At 41.0% G+C, this 21,204-nt stretch overlaps 1 protein-coding gene across 8 annotated transcripts in view; it reads left to right on the top strand.

The window, feature by feature from the left end:
- The window catches only part of AKT1 (AKT serine/threonine kinase 1), a 116,021-nt gene that overhangs the window by 6,827 nt on the left and 87,990 nt on the right, over positions 1 to 21,204 (top strand). For 7 of the 8 annotated variants that reach the window (XM_037901060.2, XM_007067988.4, XM_043548573.1 and 4 more), the window contains one exon: positions 606 to 770. In XM_037901060.2, the coding sequence (XP_037756988.1) occupies positions 725 to 770 (46 nt within the window). In that variant the 5' untranslated portion in view covers positions 606 to 724. Of the gene's footprint in view, positions 1 to 605; positions 771 to 5,303; positions 5,323 to 21,204 lie in introns of those variants that run through there. The other variant, XM_037901061.1, reaches the window with a different exon arrangement.

The raw sequence follows: 21,204 nt of genomic DNA, 5'->3' as shown, positions 1-21,204 counted from the left end.
AACACAGTTTGGGGCTGCATAAGCAGAGGCCTCAAGCAATAAGAGCAAGGCGATGTAGGGGATGATTTATGACAAGAGAAAGTTAAATGATTTTACCCAAGATACCATATGCTCATTTAAGAGGGGAGTTGAATTGCTTAGAGAGTCAATGGGAGTGATGGGATGAGTTTAACGGAAAACTGAAGTGGAATATTAGGAAAACCTTCCTGACATTGAGATGCATTAGGCTGTAGAAGTTTCCCAAAGGAAGTGCGGGAAGCTTCCACGCTGAGGGGTATTAAAACTAGACTGGATAAAATTACTGTTGCGGAGTACTTTTTATTGGTGGGGAGACAGAAGAGACCTGGATTAAGACTTGCAGTCCGTGTCTAATGTAGGGTTTTGTACTGACATTGCTGTTCTGTCTGTTGAGTGACTAGGTAGAACTTCCTCAGACATTCACTTTGGCATCCCCATTCTTCCCCCCAATAAAAATACTTCTGAAGAACAAATCCCTCATTTGGACTTTGTAATCAAAACAGCAATATAAGCTACCTTCTGTTGTGTTCCTTACTGCACATATGTGAAATGCTGCAAAACATTGTTTGTTTTTTTTTAATTTCTAGAAATAGCTGAAAGAGAGAAGAAAGAAGCCCTTTCCGTGGCCCCTTCTGCTGGAATCCAGAAATAACAGTGGGGTGATCTTTTGGCATAAACTCTTTTTTCAAGAGACATTCCTGCCATTATGAATGAAGTAGCAATAGTGAAGGAAGGATGGCTTCACAAGCGAGGTAAGTGTCTTTTCCTTCCCATTTAAAGGAACACTGTCCGTTTGGGTCAACCAACAAATTGGCTTGGTCTCACCTTTAACAACATACCTTTAAATAGCTCTTCCTTATTTTTCTCTCTTAAAATCTGACCCTTCCTAATGCTAAATATACGTAGGAAAGGTGTATGGCTTTCCACAAGGCATGCAAGACTCTGTGAAATGTGTGTATTATGTTTTTCTCAGAAAACTCAGTATCTTCACTGTTTGGTTTGAAAATTACGCTAATAGAAAAAAAGAGGCTCCTTAAAATAGAGACTTGAAAGTTGGACTATTGCAACGGTGGGACAGTTATTTTGTCTCTATGGTATCATTTTAAATGGGGATAACATATCTGTAGCTGTTCTATCTGTGAGCATGTATCACCAGAAAATATAATTCTCAAGATGAATCTTCACGTGGACAGCAAGGGATACAATGATTATTAGCTATGCTGTGATCCCATGTAGATTTGCTAGTGAATGCACTGTTTGGTTGATTTGTTTTTTTTTAAAAACGCTTGCGCTCTTTGTACCCAAGACATGAGCAGTAGCATTAATTTTGCACACTCCATGTACATCTGTTTTAACACTGGTAAAATAAAACTTTAATAAAGTCCTTCTGTATGAGAGGTGGGGCAGAGAGAGCTGAAATATAACTGACACAGTAATTGCATGTCCCTCTATCCTGTTGCATTACTAGACATTCCCCACTCACTCAAGGTCTTGCTAAGAGTAAGTGAAATTTTATTGTATGGTTTTTTCCTTAGGAACAGTGTTGTTATGCTATCAGGTATTTGGCTTACCTGTTTCTTTGTACTGTACTATTGCTTCCTGGAAAGGAGAGAACATCATTAGGTGCTTTTCATAATCTCATCATTTGTTGTAGACAACAGATTTTGTATTTTCCAGATTTTGTATCCTCCAGCTTGCTGCTTCTGCAGACTCAGGATTTTTCTGGACAGTTTGCAACAGCAAAGTAATGTAACCTGAAGGTGCAAAGGTACAGAATAATTTTTGGGGGAAGAAGATGGCATTCCGTATCATAACCTTGATAAAGGTTAAAGATTCTTCTGCAAGAATAAAATTGATAAAATCCATGTTGTTAAAATAAAAGGGCAATTATTTTTTCTATAATCTGTTATAGCCTTTAGTTTTCCATTCTCGTCTGATGATTGGTCAGGAGAACTTGACATGGCCATATGAAAGCACTATTATTTTTTATTCAGTTTTGTTTCAAACAGCATTTATGCACGTAAATGTCCCCTCTCTAGAGCTTAGAGAAATGTATAACATCTTAATTCATGTCACTGGATAGTTCTGAAGAATCTAAACTACCTTTTGCAGTAAATATGTTTGAGAGAGACATTTTGATTGGGTAAAACAAGGCAAGGAAAAGAATTGCTTACATTTTATTTTCCATTTTAGGATCCTAGAAACTCTTTCAGTTAAAGGGACACTGTGGACTTAAATCACATTTCTGCCTGAATATTTTGTTTTACCTAGTTACAGCTAACAACTAACATGACTATAACTGAAAGAGGTTGGACGGAAATTTGTGTGTGCACGCATGTTGGCAGCACTTCGTCTATGCAGTTTTATTGTAGTCAGTCTTCCTCTGTTTGGGTGGGTTTTTTTTCTCACAAGAACGGTGGGAGAGAGAGAGAGAAACATTTTTTAAATAAGAAAGCATTGTTGTAAATCCACAGACATTGTTCAAGGGGGATTCAAGGGCAGATGTAGTATCCAAAACTATTTTTCTCTCTTTTTTTTTTTTTTTAACAGTCTGACTAGATTTCAAGATGACAGTAACCCTCATATTGAAAATTGAAATTTCTATACTTCCTACGATAAAAAGATGAGCTGAACACAAGTACTGGTCATTCTTACTTTGCAATATAGCTGGGGGGGCATTTTGGTTCTAGATTCTTGAATTGATTTCTAAATGCCTTTAGAGACACTTTATTGCCTCCAGGCATCAGAGATTATAATCTGTAATTTAGTGTGACAAGACCACCTGCTGAACATGTGTGTTGTAACTTTTTTTTTCTCTTTGGTGTGGTAAATAGTAGTGCATGCTGTGTATCTGAGATTCTAATTTTGTGCTCGGAGTTTGCATATTCATCTTGATGTTTTGCATCTAAGTAAACCCCATTTATTTATCGTGGTTGCTCCACAGCTTTTCCCCTCTTCCTGTCCCCTTCCTGATGAATACTCTGGCACCTATTTCTTTCCACTTCAGTAGTGAAACACAACTGGTAATATTACTTCACTAACCTGCTGATGGGAGATTTCAGAAAGCGATGCAGTATCCCCTTCTTTGCTTGCCAGGATACCACATGTGCTAAGCTCCACTATATTCTGACAGGTTGCTGTAGCTCACGAAAGCTTATGCACAAATAAATTTGTTAGTTTCTAAGGTGCCACAAGCACTCCTGTTCTTTTTACTATATTCTGAGTTTCATTGGCAGCAGTGATGAGATTGGTCTTGAAAATTGATTCACTTGCATGGAGGGAGAGAGGCTGGTCCATGAGTGTGGGTTTTTTTGTTTGTTTGTTAAGTGACTTCACAGCTACAATGCTTGTTATAGATCTGCACTTGAAAAAGACCAGATTAATTTGCTAGTTCTGCAAGGCTAAATGCTCCAGCCAGAGGAAGTTTCCAAAACTGATGCCTGGTACTGTGAGCTTGTGAAAGAAGACATATAAAGTAATTACTGTAGGGAGGGACTACAAAGGGAGGATTACAGATATAGTAAACATATACAGTTTGTCTTTTGGGTAACAAGTAAAACCGAGATCCTGACTGCTTGCGGTCTTTAAAGATCCCATGGTTCTTTTCACAAGTGTAATCAGTGTTAACCCCAACTGGCCAAATGCCAGTTTGGGTAATTATGTTCTGCCTACCTTAAATTCCCTCCTCAGTTTCAGTTGGATAAGGTATCTTTTAGTTCCTGTCCTGAACAGTAGAACAGCATGGCTGTGTGCAGTTAAACAGTTGCTACATTTCACCCCAGCGGTGGCTGCGTTTCAGTGGTTGCAGTGATTTGTGTATGTGTAAATCAGCTTGCAAAGGGCTTTGGAGCCCTTCTGGATGGCAGGTGCTCTATATGCCATTATTATCTAGAGCAGGTGTTTTTGACCTGGTAGAAATAGAAATAGCATGACTTTCTTGGGTAGCTTTCTTGTCTTTTTTTTTTTTTTGTATCAAAGTGAAAAATATAAATGGAGAAATGAAATTCAACATCTTTTTCTGTGCATGTCTGATAGTTCCTTTAAGTGACTGACTCATAGGACTGCTGGGAAGTGCCACTTCCAGGAGTTCAGATATTTATTTGTGGAGAGGCCGGGGCATCTATCTCCATGACACTTCTAGCCTCAGCCAATCAGATGTATAAGAATTCATGAATGAACTCATTTTTTTTTTCAATTGGCAGCACATAGCTCTGTAACCCTAATCAGGATGGAACAAGTGCTTGCTCATCAGCTATGCATATGAAAACAATAGTTAGAAACCCTGACCTCTCTTTGCAGTATTTCTTCATGCACATGTGGAAAGTAACTTAGACTGGAGTGGAGTAACTTAGACTTTGTCATGTTTAGGGGTGTGTATGTGCGTGCACGTACAGTACACGATGTTACATTGGTAGAGGGCTGAGACGTTGGAGGCTAGGATTTTGTCTTGTGGGAAGGCATAACGGGTCAGTTTAGCGGTATAAGTCCCGTGACCAATGATTAAATGATATGCGGGAGGGAGGAGAAAATCATCTGCTTTGAATGGTTTTAGATGTTGGAACTCTATGTAACTGTGTTTCTAAATGTATGTCAGTGGCACCCAGAGATTTGGATGGGTGCCCTTTTATGTGGAATTTCTTCTAGACTGAAGTAAATACCAGTCTCAAGGTCCTAATGATTTCCTTTTCCCATTTTCATTCATCTGTTCACACTAGTGGGTCCTCCCAATATCAACTCTCCATCCCTAAATCTGCCTTTTCCAGTGTGTCCTATCCTCTGTCTCTCTTATTTAGGTTGTAAACTCTTTGGGGAAGGGATTGTCTCTCTTGTATATAGTGTATACGGATGAGAATTTTGTCAGGGCTAAATAAGGGGATAAGAATCCTCATGGGAATCCCAAAGCAGTTACAAATTTACACAAGGATTTTGTCCACTGATAGGTACCAAATGTGGTGGTGGTATTTTTAAACAGTGATCACAAGCACCACACAGCAGTAAAGCCAACAAGTGTAGAATACCTTATCCAGCAGAAACGGCAGAAGGATTTTAGGCATGTAGACTGTAATTACCCAATTGTGTATCTGGCTGACCAACAGGCAGATATTACCAGATTTTTAATGACAAATGCCTCCTTGTCTCATTTGTAAGACAGTGCTTCCAGTAGCAGGATGCCTTCCACTGGCACACTGGAGACTTGATTCTGCTCCGACATGGAGGGACCATCACCCCCTGTTGAATAACTGGTGTTCTTCAGAGATCTCCAAGCCAGGCGTTGACCTGTTGCCAACCTGATTATCTTGTGAGGTCTGTTGTAATCACAACGTAAGATGACTGCAGTATATGCATAATTAAACAATTGGATTGATGCACACTCCATTCTGCTGAGGGAGTTTAACATAGCCTAAAATATTTTAACATTGTTACCCTGAGAGCCAGTCAATATTTTTAACTGTTCATCTATTAGTATCAATTGAACCAGGGTCACACGATCATGTTTCCACCGATTGGCTTGTTTGGCAATCCCTGGGACACAGTGTTACTGCTCCCCTTCAACTCTTACTGCTTTTCTCTTCTGTTATCATCTTGCCCCCTACTTGGCTCTTCAATTTTTGGGGGGTTTTCGTCTCTTCCTGCAATGTAATTTTGGGCTTTTCTCACTGACACGTGCAACCAGAACCTTCAAGGTTCAGATTAGATTAAGGATCTGCGGACTTTCATGGTATTTCAAAGGAGTGGCTGTGGCGCCTGATACAGAATATCTTAAAACACATCAGGAGATGCCAGCTGCGAAGTATAAAGATACTTCAGAGGAGAAAGCAGGGTGATGAGGAAAGAAAAGGAGTAAGCTAGGGTTTGAACAAGAAACGAAATGGGGTGGGGGGGGGGCGGGAAGGGAGGGATTCATAATGAAGGGAAAGGAGTTGCTGTTTCCTTTGTTTTAAAGAGAATAACAAACTATATAGCTGAAGGTTTGTAGCTTATAGGGAAATCTGTTGCTACTGAGGTTTAGGGTTAAAAAGAACCTTTGATAAACAATGTTAGTCTTTGGCTTTGCATGTTGGTCACTTTTTCAACACAAGGGGCAATAGTTGTGTGCTGTAGCTCTCAGTTTCTGCCTCTTTCTTGTCCTGCTCTGGGAGCCGGGAGGAACCAGGAAATTATAGACCAATAAATCGGACGTCGGTGGTAGGCAAGATGCTAGAGACATTAAGAAAGGATGAGATCACAAAACATCTGGAGAAATATGAGGTGATAATGGCTAGTCACTAGACTATTTTAAAAAGTAAATCTCAACTGATGGAATTATTTGTGGAGAGATTGTAAGAAGCAGGAATGAGTGCAAAGCACTGGAGATGGTCTGTTTTGGATGGCAAAGGACACAAATGGACAGGGTTAGCCAGTACAACATAGGTGGCATCAGCACTGAACAGTCAAAAAGGCTGACTGAAGGGAGATTAAAGATTGCTTGGAGGAAGGAAGGGCATGAACAGGCTACCACGGGAGTAGAGCTAGTCAAAAGTGTTCCACTGAAACTTTTTTCCAATGGCAAATATCTTTCTGAGCAAAACAGATTTTGTTATGAAAAGTTTTTATTTTGGTCAAAACTTTTAGTTTCTTGGGAATAAATTTTTAATTAAAAATAATTGACTGCTTCTGCTTTGAATTTTGAAGAAATGAAAATGCCCCCCCACACCCCCCATATTCAAGAATTACACTGGGCCAGATACTTTTCACTATGTTTATAAATGCCTTGCCATGGAATCCGTGTGTAAGCATGATACAATATATAGACTTTCCGATCAAATGATACAAAGAAGAGATCGGATGCTGGCACATTTGATATCTTATGTTACTATGCAGTTCATTAGATTAATCCCCTGTCACTACACCTCTGGAAATGTAGTTTCACATTTTGCTTACTGTCTGTCAGAAACTAAATGAATTAAGTTTCAGTGTTATCCTTAATAAGTATCAGATCATGTCACTAAAAGACCACCTTGCTTGTGTTTCAGCAATGAGGGATTGGAGTCTTTCAAGCCCAGCTTAATGTGAGCTGGTAATGCTTTGTAGGGCAGGTTGCACAGTCCCTGCCTACAATATTTCTAGTTCTAACTTGTATCATTTATTTTTTTCGTTTTCATGAGTCCTTGGTACATACACATATTTGAAAGAAAAAAATAAATTGGGAGAATGAGTAAATAAATGACTTATGTGTTTTCCCACTTATCTGTAATGTAAGATCAAGTCTGGGCTTAGCAAGAAATAGAGTACTGAGTGGGGGTGGTCTGAAAGCAGGATAAAGAGAATGTAGAGAAAAGAACCATACATCTGTGGCAGAATGTAGCTGCCATGTGACATTATTTGTTTAATCCGCAAAGTACTCTTTATGGAAAACTCTTTAAAGATGACTAGGACAGTTGATGGACATACCTTCATTCAAGAAACAAACTTTACTACTTAATATGCTAACCTTTCATTCAGATAGACATTTTTTTGAATCATCTTCCAGTAATAACTCCGTGGCCTGTTGGGAAATATATCTCTAAGCCATGTTTTTCTTTTGTGATGCAGGCTAAACATATTGGAAATATTTATTAAGAGATTTTTTTATAAGATTTAATTAATTTTAAAAAATATTTAAAAATAGATTCCCCTTCCCCTCACCCCAGTGGTATTGCATGCATCATACTACAGGTGCAATGTGTGTCTTAAAAAAGGAACAAAAACCAGGAAACCATACAAGGAAAGAGGAAGAAAAAGAATGGAGAAACAATAGCACCATATTAGGTGTGATATAGTCTGTATTTGTGGGAATTATACTTTGCAACTAAATGGGGTGGGGGTGGAATAACAAGAACTTATTTTTAGAATGTTTTTAGTTGGAAAAATTTATAGAATTCATGGATTATGCTCCCACCACTAAACTGAGCCAATAATGAAAAAAGACAATTGGTCCAAAAAGAATTGTTAGAATCATCAGTTTATTGAACAAAGACTTGATCATCTCTGATTATAGAGGAGGTACACAGAAGTTATAAACTGAGGGTTGTGGGGAGGAGGCTAAAATTGTCCACTCTTTTTAATTTTTGAGTGAGTTTGGAGGGAGTATTTTGAAGTACCCATCTAAGGCCCTGATCATGCAGTGGTCTGCGTGTGGGCAGAATCTGGGAAATCAGTAGGGTTCAGGAGGGGTGGAGGGAGTGCGTTGTAGGTCCAGGATCTAAGTTCTTTTACCAAGAGCATAAGTGTGCAGTGTCTGAGTGGCTTGAAAGTTTAATAAAGTGAACACAAGGGGATCTCTCTTCCTTTTCATTGTGTAGGATGCTGTTTGTTTTTTTTTTTTAATATGTGATTTTGGTGGGGATCATAGAGGGACACATAAGCCAGGGAAGTGGGTTTTGCCTTTCTTCTGATGGTCCTGAGCTTGCTGGGCAATATGATCTGTCTTGGGAGTGAGTTCCACAGTTGCTGGAAAAGCTGTAGCTCATAAGTACAAAAAGACTCTTCCTCTTGAGGTGTATGGTACCATTGTTCCAGCAGAATGTAGGTGTTATGGGAGTCATGGCTGCTTACAGTGTTGTTGCCAACTTCCATGATTTCATCACAAGTCTCGTGATATTTGGTATTTTTAAGTCCCAGCTCTAGGAATTGTCAAGTGATTACATGAGAATTTCAGCTTGCTTTTTTTTTTTTAAGTGAAAGTTTGTAACACTCATGGTTGTAAATGAAAGCTTGAAAACATGACTTAAGTGTACTGCAAAGGCTTGAAAACCAAAAGGCAAAGAAAAAAGAACTGAAATTGTATTAGTTTTTAAGTCTCATGGTTTAGGGAGAATGATTCATAATTTTTTAATGCTTAGGTTTAGCAATATTGTTGGTCTCTCCATTAACTGGGATCAATCCCATGAAGGGGTCTGGAGGCAAACATGATACATTTCTAAAAAGCTAGCAGTGTAAAAGAATAACTTTAGCATATACTGTAAGAAATTTAACAGGGCTATATAGTTTTCTATTTTGGTATTATGTCGAAGCTGCCTTTTTATCTGATAAATTACATCTAGATATTTAATTCAAAAATGCCTAAAAAAAACCTAAGGTTCAACCTCCTTTAATAAATTAGTGTATTACTATTTTCAAATAATAGTTCTAGTACACACAGAATCAACAAGGAACTCTGTCAGAACTGATTTTTATCTTCCTCAGATTATCCAGTAAAACAGCCAACAAAATGAAAATTAGGGCCCCGTTGATATGAGTAAATGGTATTGCTTTGCATATAACAGTTTTTAACACAAACAAATCATTTGCAAACTGAGTTTACGCTGTTCATTACTGTAAGCTTCAAACTAAAACTGGCCAGATAACTTAACAAGAATGCCTACAAAATTAGGCCCTGCTTATTATTTAATCATATGTAGTGGATCATGTTGTGGTTAAAGCACTGGATTGGGACTCAGGATATCTGAGGCCAATTCCTGGTTCTGCCACAGACTTCCTGTGTGACCATAGTCAAGCCATTTAGGCCTTGTCTAAACACAGGTTACACCAGTTAAAACCGTACCACTCCGGTCATATGAGCGCAATTATAACAGTATAAAGGTGCTTATTTTGGTGTAGTTGATTCCCCGAAATTTAGGAGAATAAGCTATGTTGGTATAAAGCATTTTTATACCAGTATAAATGTTCACACTAGGAGCTGTTCTATAACAATTTTGGTGAAAATTGTACCCCTAAGCAAAATGTTTACATCGCTGTAAACACTATGTGTGGGTCAGACCTTAATCTCCCTATGCCGCAGTTTTCCCCATCTCTATAATGGGGATACTGCTTCTTCCTTTGTATGTTGAGTTTTAAACTGTAAATTCTTCAGGGCAGAGACTGCTTCATTCTCTGTGTTCATACATGTAGGTCTTGGTTGAGATCTGTAGGCGCTATTCTAATAGAATTATTTGTATTAATTATCTAAATTCAGATGTTACTTTCCAGATCACAGTTACAATAGAATTTTTAAAAAATCAGCTTTAAGTAAAAATTAAATTCTGGTGAAACCAAGTAAAGTGAGTGATCCTCAGCTGAAGACATTTACTTCTTAATCCCAGGCCTGATCTACATTCAAATCTTCACTGATTTAACTAAGCTGGGTTAGTTATTTTCATGCAAGTCTACGTGTGGACACTGTTATTTTAGAATAAAAATACTTGTGCCAAAATACTCGAAACTAGATCAGTTTGCATTTTCAGCTTTTGTTATTTCGGTGCAGGTTGGTGCATAGACCAGGCCCCTAATTTCAAAGTTTTGGGCGCAAGGCCTGAGCCTAATGGTACTAATTAGCATGTGACAGTGTTGCTTGCTCTGGGGAGGGGAAGTAATTTTAGAGTTAGAGTTTTATTTTCTGGACATGAGAGAGGGTATGCTATACTTAAGGCTTGTCTACTCAGGAAAATTTAATCCAAATTAATTTTTAAAGTGGATTAATTAAACAATGTTAAATCTCACCATGGACCCACTTATTCTGAATTAAAGTGGCCTTAATTTGGTTTAGTTCAATTCAGTTTGTAAGGGAATTAAGATAAACCAAATTAAGGCCTAATTCGGAAGTGAATTAAGGGCACTTGAATTTTGAAGAATAACGTCCGCCTAGGTTTAATCCAGTTTAACTAATCCACTTTAAATTCACACCTTTAGATAATTTGGATTAATTTTCCTGTGTGCTCCCAAGTAGATAAGCCCTCAGTGAGTTGTAATAGCAAGCGATGTATAGCATTTTCTTGGTTTTGCTGTTGTGCTTTGCCATTATATGTTGGTGAGGACCATGTTTATATTGGTGGACTGCACCCCCATTATGACTTCTCACTGTCATTGATGAAACATGCTTAGATTTGAGATTGGGACTACTTAGAGAATGTTGTATTTTTTAAAAGGGGGCCTCAATTGGAGAACTAACTTATTTCAGTTTGTTGGCTTTGTCCCTCGCCTGTCAGGGGTTAAGGGAGTGGGATAATGGTTTGTTTCTTAACCTGAAAAACTCTTTGCAGTGAGATTTTCATGGTTTATCCCATGAGGTGGTTCTAATTTTTTTAAACTAGAAATTGTTGTTTCCTTGTTCTCTGTGCTCTCTTGATATAGTTTAAATTGCCTGCATGATACGGGTGTGGTGTTCCCCCCCCCCATAATATAATTAATAACTTCCTCTAAGTGAGAAGTAGGAAACTAATACAGTTTTCGTATTTGGGAAGTTGTCAGTTATTCCCCAGTAATAACCTTCCCATTGACTTGCATGAACCTACCCTTCTGAGCACAATTGTTTTCATCGTTTTCAGTTAAGTTTAGTCTGTGAAGTCCTGATACCTTGATTTTTTTTTTTTTTTTTTTTTAATGAGAGAGAGAGAGAGAGAGAGAGATGGGGGGAAATAGTTAAATTACATCATCACGGAAGAATACTTAGAGTTTAAAGCCATTCCAGACTACATTGGCACCCCTTTGTTATACAGTGTAGCTGAAAACGAACTGCAGCAATAATGAACCAATCCATCTAAATCACAGCAGCTGAACAACTGACTATTCTATCTCAAAATGCAAATGTGTTGTGCAGAATGGATTTAATTGTAAATGTTTGCTTAGTAGGGAATATGAGCCTTTCAGTTTGTGACAATAATCGTGAATACAAAGAATCCACAGAACTGAAGGGTTTACATAGCTTGCCCCTGTTCTCATAACAATATTTCAAAGTCAGTTTTTTGTTTTGTTTGTTTTTTAAATGTACCATTTGGCTTTGTTTTAGCTAATCAATATTACTCCATACACACAAGTGCTAGGAGAGGTTGTGAAAACTGAAAGATAACTATATACATTTAGATCAAGTTAGATTTTCTATTGTTTTTCTTTTGAAATATGTGTTGGAGGATTTTTTTTATAACTTAAGATAATGGGAGAAAAAAGTGCTGACTCTCAAAATGTTTGATTTGTCTTTATAATGCAACAACATTGAGAGTTTTATGGCTTTGGGTCTTTTGTTTAGATTGTTAGAAGGTGCCTTTTACATATTAAAAGGTTACTGTTAAGGATTTCTACTCTGGTTAAAATAATTCCATGAAAGGTGGCAACTGGCCGTTATTCCCTTGTCAGAATCCTTTAATCCTGCGTGTATGCTGTCAGACGTTGCTCATAAGAACTGGAGTTTTGTCACCTATTTTAATTTGTAATTAAAATCAGAGTGTATTAAAGTGTGGGTTTGGGAGAGAAAAAAAGCACTGATGTGGACTGGCAAAGAGAGGCAGAAAACAGGTCCGACTCCCAACTGTCATTAGCTATCCCTTGCAGCAAGAAAAGGCAAAGGTAAGTGTAAAAGAAATGAAATCTGCAGTATGTGGTATATGGTTGTGCATCCACTGGCGTTTCATATGTGTATTCTTCACACTAATAGACACCAAATGTGTGTGTGTGTTCTGAAAAAAGCCCCTGGAGACTAGGCCTGTGTGACACTAGAAAAGTTTACTGTTCCAAAGTTATGGTAAGAATTTGTAAGTTTTGGCTCCTGGAGCACTTCCTTCCACAATTATAAATTTCCAATATTAAAAACATAAGGCGAGAGTGGCATTTTTTAGAGGACAATGCAAACATTCATTTCAAGAACGAAACTATCCATTCACATTATATTGCTGGCTGAATATAAACGCACCGTTGATCTTGTCCTGCAGATTTGTTCCCTGGAATTCTATCATTGTTTTCAGGTCTGCTGTGTGTCAGAGCCCAGGTCAAGTGACTCAGGCTCATGGGGCTCGAGCTGCAGAGCTCAAAATGGACGTGTAGACATTTGGGCTCTGAAATTCCATGAGGAGGGTGGGTCTCAGAGCCCGGGCTCCAGCCCGAGCCTGAATGTCTACACTGCAGTTTTTAGCCCTGCGCCCAAGCCCCGTGAGCCTGAGTCAGCTGACCCTGGCCAGCAACGTCTGTGAGGGGGGATTTTTATTGCAGTATAGACATACTCTAAGTTGGCAAACTAAATCTGAGCAGCTATGTTGAATGTCTCTGGACGAATGGCTTTTAATTAAGATATTCTTTCTTTCTTTCTATCTTTTTATGCTTTATTTCTGGGACCCTAAAAACTGTTTTGTTTCCCTGAAGTTCAACTCCTGAGTAAAGCCTAAGTTGTTGTGAGGAGATGTTTGGTATTCCTTAGCGACACCATCTTCCTCTTAATTATGATGTTGGTTCCTCATGTTGTTCTTCATGTTGTTGGGAGTTTTATATTTAGGACAGGCAGAATAACGTGTTCCAGCAGGCTGAGGAAGAGTGTGCATTTTCTGTGGAAGTCACAGGGCTGGAAGGATCCAGGTAAATGCATATTGAGGTGGTGGGCGTTCCTGAAGGATGGAGGGCCATCTTTTGCTCTTGGTTACAACCGGTGCAATCCAACTGATTTCATCGGGACTTCACGGAGTAACTGGGAGCAGCATTTGAGTCCAAGCTAGACTGGCCTGGTGACAGAATGTTTAGGAGACATATTTTCCTGCCTCAAACAAAAGCTTTGACTGTGCAACATGAAGTAAGGTTCCAGTCCAGATTGTGTGTTTTAAAAGGTTCTCTGGGTTCCATGCTTTTCTGTGTCAATCATTTCCAGATCAGCGTTTTTCAGTTTACAGGTAGAAAGAGGTTGTCTTTTTGCCTCACCATCAGTCTTGCAAACTCAGTTTGATCTCTGAAAGCCTGGCAGGGTTAATAAAAGAATTATTGGCCTTCCATTTGGACCATAGTAAACATTTCTGTCAACGAAGCATGGATGGAATGGGATCCAGCTTGTCCTCTCTGTAGCCATTCTGGGCTCTGCGCATTTAGAGGAGAGAAAGCAGGAAAAACTTATTCTTGTCATTGGAGCAAGCAGGTCTGATTTTGAATATTCTCCTGGCGCAGACCTGTTAAGTACTTTTTCAGTTTAGAAAATGCTGTTTCTGCTGCATTAGGGGCCTGTCATATTGTTGGTTTTCATCCTTTGGCAATTGCTACTAACACTTCTTTTTTCTTTTCTTGTTCCTGACGATTGGAGATATTCCAGCCTCTCCGATACACACACTACCCCTAACTTCAAAAGAAGCAAAAGGTCTAAAATGGCCATGGCTGTTTGGTCAACAGAGAGAATATAAAATCCTGGTTATAAAATGGGCAAAGATGAAACATTTGCCATGTGACTGGTAGGTAATAATCATTAGCCAGCCACGTATAAGTCATTAGTACAACAACACCTCTTGCAGTTTAGGCATATCTTGCAGATTACTGATTTTTTTCTCTCTTGTATCGCAATTGTAATTTTGGAAAAGAGTTAGCATTGTGTGTGTGTATGTCAGAGACTCAGTTTAGTTGCGGAGGAGGCCTTCTCTCTGAAATAGTGGCTTCTCTCAAACATGTGGCAACTTAAACTAGTTTATCAGCTGAAACAGTACCTCTGGGCCTAAAGAGACTGATATGTCCAAAGCTACTGTTTTTTGTGTCCTGCATGGTCCTGAAGCCTCTTGGGTATTCATGGAAATCAAAAGCGAGTAAAATACAAAGGGAAAATTACCGCTCTCTCCCCAAAAGTATTAGAATCTAGAAGGCTTTATTTAGAATAGAAAAATCAGATTTATAATATTTTTTCTAAATAGTTTGTTTGTTTTTCTAAATAATGTCATTGGGCTGGCTAGTTGTTTGGTGGTAAGTTCATGCAGCAGTATGTGTTCTTATCATAGAAGCATAGAATATCAGGGTTGGAAGGGACCTCAGGAGGTCATCTAGTCCAACCCCCTGCTCAAAGCAGGACCAATCCCCAATCAAATCATCCCAGCCAGGGCTTTGTCAAGCCTGACCTTAAAAACTTCCAAGGAAGGAGATTCTACCACCTCCCTAGGTAACGCATTCCAGTGTTTCACCACCCTCCTAGTGAAAAAGTTTTTTCCTAATATCCAACCTAAACCTCCCCCACTGCAACTTGAGACCATTACTACTTGTCCTGTCCTCTTCTACCACCGAGAATAGTCTAGAACCATCCTCTCTGGAACCACCTCTCAAGTAGTTGAAAGCAGCTATCAAATCCCCCCTCATTCTTCTCTTCTGCAGACTAAACAATCCCAGTTCCCTCAGCCTCTCCTCATAAGTCACGTGTTCCAGACCCCTAATCATTTTTGTTGCCCTTCGCTGGACTCTCTCCAATTTATCCACGTCCTTCTTGTAGTGTGGGGCCCGAGAATGGACACAGTACTCCAGATGAGGCCTCACCAATGTCGAATAGAGGGGAACGATCACGTCCCTCGATCTGCTCGCTATGCCGCTACTTATACATCCCAAAATGCCATTGGCCTTCTTGGCAACAAGGGCACACTGCTGACTCATATCCAGCTTCTCGTCCACTGTAACCCCTAGGTCCTTTTCCGCAGAACTGCTGCCTAGCCATTCGGTCCCTAGTCTGTAGCTGTGCATTGGGTTCTTCCGTCCTAAGTGCAGGACCCTGCACTTATCCTTATTGAACCTCATCAGATTTCTTTTGGCCCAGTCCTCCAATTTGTCTAGGTCCCTCTGTATCCTATCCCTGCCCTCCAGCGTATCTACCACTCCTCCCAGTTTAGTATCATCCGCAAATTTGCTGAGAGTGCAATCCACACCATCCTCCAGATCATTTATGAAGATATTGAACAAAACCGGCCCCAGGACCGACCCCTGGGGCACTCCACTTGACACCGGCTGCCAACTAGACATGGAGCCATTGATCACTACCCGTTGAGCCCGACAATCTAGCCAGCTTTCTACCCACCTTATAGTGCATTCATCCAGCCCATACTTCTTTAACTTGCTGACAAGAATACTGTGGGAGACTGTGTCAAAAGCTTTGCTAAAGTCAAGAAACAATACATCCACTGCTTTCCCTTCATCCACAGAATCAGTAATCTCATCATAGAAGGCGATTAGATTAGTCAGGCATGACCTACCCTTGGTGAATCCATGCTGACTGTTCCTGATCACTTTCCTCTCGTGTAAGTGCTTCAGGATTGATTCCTTGAGGACCTGCTCCATGATTTTTCCGGGGACTGAGGTGAGGCTGACTGGCCTGTAGTTCCCAGGATCCTCCTTCTTCCCTTTTTTAAAGATTGGCACTACATTAGCCTTTTTCCAGTCATCCGGGACTTCCCCCGTTCGCCACGAGTTTTCAAAGATAATGGCCAATGGCTCTGCAATCACATCCTCCAATTCCTTTAGCACTCTCGGATGCAACTCGTCCGGCCCCATGGACTTGTGCACGTCCAGCTTTTCTAAATAGTCCCTAATCACCTCTTTCTCCACAGAGGGCTGGCCATCTACTCCCCATGTTGTGATGCCCAGCGCAGCAGTCTGGGAGCTGTCCTTGTTACTGAAGACAGAAGCAAAAAAAGCATTGAGCACATTAGCTTTTTCCACATCCTCTGTCACTAGGTTGCCTCCCTCATTCAGTAAGGGGCCCACACTTTCCTTGGCTTTCTTCTTGTTGCTAACATACCTGAAGAAACCCTTCTTGTTACTCTTGACATCTCTTGCTAGCTGCAGCTCCAGGTGCGATTTGGCCCTCCTGATTTCATTCCTACATGCCCGAGCAATATTTTTATACTCTTCCCTGGTCATATGTCCAACCTTCCACTTCTTGTAAGCTTCTTTTTTATGTTTAAGATCCGCTAGGATTTCACCGTTAAGCCAAGCTGGTCGCCTGCCATATTTACTATTCTTTCGACTCATCGGGATGGTTTGTCCCTGTAACCTCAACAGGGATTCCTTGAAATACAGCCAGCTCTCCTGGACTCCTTTCCCCTTCATGTTAGTCCCCCAGGGGATCCTACCCATCCGCTCCCTGAGGGAGTCAAAGTCTGCTTTCCTGAAGTCCAGGGTCCGTATCCTGCTGCTTACCTTTCTTCCCTGCGTCAGGATCCTGAACTCAACCAACTCATGGTCACTGCCTCCCAGATTCCCATCCACTTTTGCTTCCCCCACTAATTCTTCCCTGTTTGTGAGCAGCAGGTCAAGAAAAGCTCCCCCCCTAGTTGGCTCGTCTAACGCTTGCACCAGGAAATTGTCCCCTACGCTTTCCAAAAATTTCCTGGATTGTCTATGCACCGCTGTATTGCTCTCCCAGCAAATATCAGGAAAATTAAAGTCACCCATGAGAACCAGGGCGTGCGATCTAGTAGCTTCTGCGAGTTGCCGGAAGAAAGCTTCATCCACCTCATCCCCCTGGTCCGGTGGTCTATAGCAGACTCCCACCACTACATCACTCTTGTTGCTCACACTTCTAAACTTAATCCATAGACACTCAGGTTTTTCTGCAGTTTCGTACCGGAGCTCTGAGCAGTCATACTGCTCCCTTACCTACAGGGATGCTTCCTCTCCTACCTGTGCTAGGGGTAGCATGTTCAGGCTTGAAGTTAGAGTAGTGCTTGTGTCATTGTCAGCAGATGAAGGCTACTAGACTGGAGTTGGACTGTCTGCTTTGTTTCAGAGGGATCTGTTTAGTGACTGACTAGACTGGGTGTGATAATGACAAGACCAGATGGTGCTGGAGACTTCTCTTTCACTGTACCATTTTAGAAATGGAATGACACAACAGGATGTGTGGTTGTAAACATACATTCACACTTCAGTGTCTGTACATATCTCTGACTATGTACTATGCCGGACAATTTCTCTTATGATTCATGTGGTGAAATAAAAGCATGGGAGAACTCAGAATTTTCATTTCTACTTGTTTAACCATTATACATACAGGATATTTATTGAGCGTTCATCATTCTGCTGGCTTTTATACCTTCCAATCAAAGACTGGAGCTAAGAGGAATAAAATGAGGGTGGCCAAACAGACTTTGATAAACCAACCAGCCCTGTCTCCCCAAATTTGACCTGAATATTTTCCAAGAGTTTGAAAAAGTATGGTTAATTGTGGTGTTCTTCCCCCTCCCCTCCCCCTCCCCCCCGCCTTTGATTTTTGCTGTCTCTCTTGACTTCTTGGCTGTGGCTGGAAGTACAAGTGCTAAAGTGTTTGGGGAGTCTCTCCAATGCTTGGAATCTCATGCAGGGCTGAGTCTGATCTGTGTGTGAGAAGGGCGGCTTGATTTCCAGACCAAAGCCATTTGGATGAGCGCTCATCCTGCCCAATATTCATTGTGACAGAAACCATGCTGATCGCTGTCCTATCCAAGGAGGAAAAAAAAGTCATTCCCCCTGTTGTCAGCAGGTTTTCTCCATTACTAGTATTCTGTATGTTGTGTTCAGATAAATAGAAAATAAGGCTGTTTAAGAGAAGAAGTTCAGGGGGTAACCAAGACATTATTACTCTTTTTGGTTTAGTGTAACGGTCCAGTCACCGGGACAGACAGTTTCCTCCTGCTTTTAAATACGTGGGGCCAATTCTCTAGTCCAGTAAGGATGAAAAGTGGTCTTAAAATGGCCAGAGATAGTTCCCCTACACAGAAATTCCCTACTGGCTATCTGCTGTCAGAAAACAGAGTTGTTTCTGATGCCAGCTGCTTTCGTGACCTCTTGGCGTAAGGGGAGGGAGAGGGAGTTGCAGGGGTGAGGTGTGGTCGGGAGGCCGTGTGGTGGACTGAGCTTTACTCTGCGTGATCTGCATGTACGCAGTCTGCTGCCTTGTGCCAGCGGCTGAGTTACGGCAGCAGGGGGCCTACTCTAACATCCATCATAACTGGGTGGCTGAGATCAAGGAGCCACAACAGCTTGCCTGTGGCTGCTGCTGTCCACTGCATCAATGCTGTATCCAAGACATGGTCTCAATTCATGCTGTATCAGTGAGGTTTAAAGGTGAGGGTCACTGGATTACCTGTTCAGTGCAGGAGAGTTGGCCTTTGGTCAGTGAACCTGTCCCTCCAGTCTCTGTGGATAAACTGGAGCCCAAAATGACAAAGTAGAGGCAGAGGCTGATCTGCTGCTGTGCTTGGCTCACTGGTTGACATGTCATGCCCTGTGCCTGAGACAGAACTGATCCAAGCATTTCTGTCCTTCCCAGTGCTTGGGCGGAGTGGAAAGTGCTAACACTTGTCAACAAGACCCAGTGGTATTGAATGACAGACACCTCTCTCTTTCCCTGACGGTGATGATTGTAGAGGACCCACCTCCAGTGGGGAGACAGGCTAGCTTAGGTAGTTAGTAACAGGATAATGGACCCTTGTTATGTCTAGGTCACTAGTTTTGAAACTGTTCCAGGATAATAGTGACTAAAAGTTGCTGCCATTGGATGGCAGTTCTGAAGCTTCAGTGTAATGTTACCAGCTGCTGTAGCTCTCCCTATCACACCTTGTGCTCTTGGTGGCTCTCAGTGAAATAGCTGAGGACAGGACGGACATTAGAGGTTGATCCATGCTCTTTTTCTGAAAGGTGACCACACAAGGACGGGGTTGAGGTGTGGTGAGGGAGAGGGGCTATCTTGTGCTGTCCACTGCTTATGGAGGAACCTGGTGTTGGGTCTGAGACTTTCATCACTACCCTGAAATCTGAAGCCCGGATCTGTGTATGGAGCTTCATCAGTTTGTAAGCTGGATTGGTGTGGCGTTTCTATTTATTTATTTATTTATTTTTAAAACAAAATACCTGGAAAAGAGAGGTAAGGTGGTTGGAGGATGCATGCTTCGTGTGCCTGCCTCTGTAGTGTGTTTCACTGATCATTTTTGAAAACGTGGAATTTCCTGCCTCCGGTGGAATTTCCTTTATTTCAGATGCTTCGTGTGTGATTCCCCTCACCCAGAAGCAGGCTAATGCTGAAGATCAGGGACACCAGTTTCTTTACCTAGTTGGGAGAGACAGACTTTCTGAAAGCGGGCAGAACCTTGACTATAAGAGAAGCTCCTCCCACATTAAAGTGGCGGTCGCTGTTCTATGAAAGGCAGGTGCACACGTCCAGAGTGCAGGTGGCACGTGTGCTGCACCCCTTTCAACTTGCCTGGAGTAGGAAAGGGACCCACGAAGTGTGCAGACGTTCCCCAACTCTTATTGCCGAAAGGGAGTAGGTAGTCTCCATTAGTTGGTTGATAGGAGAAGAGAGTGAAACAAAGTGGTGAACGGATGGTCTCATGATTAGGGCACTATCCTGGGACTCGGGAGACCTAAGTTCAATTCCCTGCTCTGCCACAGACTTCCTCCTGTGTTAGCTTGGGCAAGGGACTTTGTCTTTGTGTGCCTCAGTTCTCTGTCTGCAAAATGGGGAGAATAATACTGCTTTGCTGCCCAGGAGGATTGTGAGGATAAATACCTTAGAGATTGTGAGGCACTTGGATATTGTAATATTGGATATGGTAATAGGGGCCATATAAGCACCCAGGCTAGATGGATAGAATGTTTCTATGTAGCATCCTCCTGACCATTCTTTTGCTTCTCAAGCTAGTAGTAGGTTAGAATGCTGATGTGAATGGGGCACTTGCATAAGCCCAGAGCTGATCACTGCAGTATGTATTCCCCTGTATGTCTTTCTGTCTCTCACTGTCTGAATGTATTGTAAATAAAACCTTGCAATTAACTTCCTTATTAAATGATGTTGTTTGGACCACTGACTACAAAGTCTGGGAACCCAAGTGTCTGTACGTGAGCTAGCTTTCATGTTTGCCCTGCAGGCATAGTCACAGTGATTAAATAGAAGGCTTCAGACTCTGGTACTATCAATGCAGCACGTTTCACAAACTAATTTAAACACTGAAAGTAGATTTAAAGAAAAAGTTACAAACTCTAGTGTTATATCTCCAAACGTGGAGTTCAGAATAATTCAGTTGTTATACGCACAAGCTTTTCAAGTGGCATAGACTGTAATCTGAGCAAACTATAAAACAGAAATTGTCTTTGGTATAAGTAGTCAGATTTACATAAAAACTACATCCTTGTTGTTACCAGTGATGACAACAGCAACATTCCCTAATGTTTGAATTCAGGTAGTAGCTTATACCCAAATGTGTGTGCAAACATATTTTTCTAAGGAATTTCTATCTAATGCCACTGGAAAACGTTCACACTCTGCTAAGCTTAACACGGATCTTTTACAGTGACTCTGTGTTTGGGTGTGCATATGTATGTACTTATACACATACAGGTAAGAGACAGGAAATCTGTCTGCCTAAGGCTTCTATTGCCACTTATCCAAAGGAGGTTATAAAGAAATGGAAAGTAAAATTGCATCTTGCATGTGCAAATTGAGGG

This window comes from Chelonia mydas, chromosome 6 (genome assembly GCF_015237465.2).
Source record: "Chelonia mydas isolate rCheMyd1 chromosome 6, rCheMyd1.pri.v2, whole genome shotgun sequence".
NCBI lineage: Eukaryota > Metazoa > Chordata > Testudines > Cheloniidae > Chelonia > Chelonia mydas.
Note: the sequence above shows the minus strand (reverse complement) of the source record. Positions and strands in the feature narration are given on the sequence as shown.